The following is a 253-nucleotide window of genomic DNA, read 5'->3' on the forward strand; positions in this document are numbered from 1 at the left end:
CTAATGATAACCCTTTCCTTCTGTTTTCCAGCAGGTGATACCGTCGCAGCAGTTCAGAGACGCGGCCACACTTCTACAGCGCCAGCAGGTCATCTTCCTTCCCTCGACCTTGTTCTCTCCAGCGCTATCTTGGTCTTCGTCAAAATCTTCGCCCAAATCCTCCCCGTGAGATGATGGTCATGTCACGAGGAGAGATCTTGACGTTAAGATGCTGCTGAGATGTTGATGGAGATGCGATGCTGCTGTATCTCTT

The 253-nt window shown here is 50.6% G+C and overlaps 1 protein-coding gene across 1 annotated transcript in view; it reads left to right on the forward strand.

Annotated features, from left to right (window-relative positions):
- Window positions 1–253, forward strand: part of LOC119586843 — a gene marked incomplete at its 3' end in the record, with an annotated part of 157,934 nt that extends 157,681 nt beyond the window's left edge. The window contains 1 exon segment of the mRNA XM_037935571.1: window positions 32–253. Within this exon segment, the coding sequence (XP_037791499.1) occupies window positions 32–174 (143 nt within the window).

Source organism: Penaeus monodon, chromosome 22, assembly GCF_015228065.2.
Source record: "Penaeus monodon isolate SGIC_2016 chromosome 22, NSTDA_Pmon_1, whole genome shotgun sequence".
Classification (NCBI taxonomy): Eukaryota; Metazoa; Arthropoda; class Malacostraca; order Decapoda; family Penaeidae; genus Penaeus; species Penaeus monodon.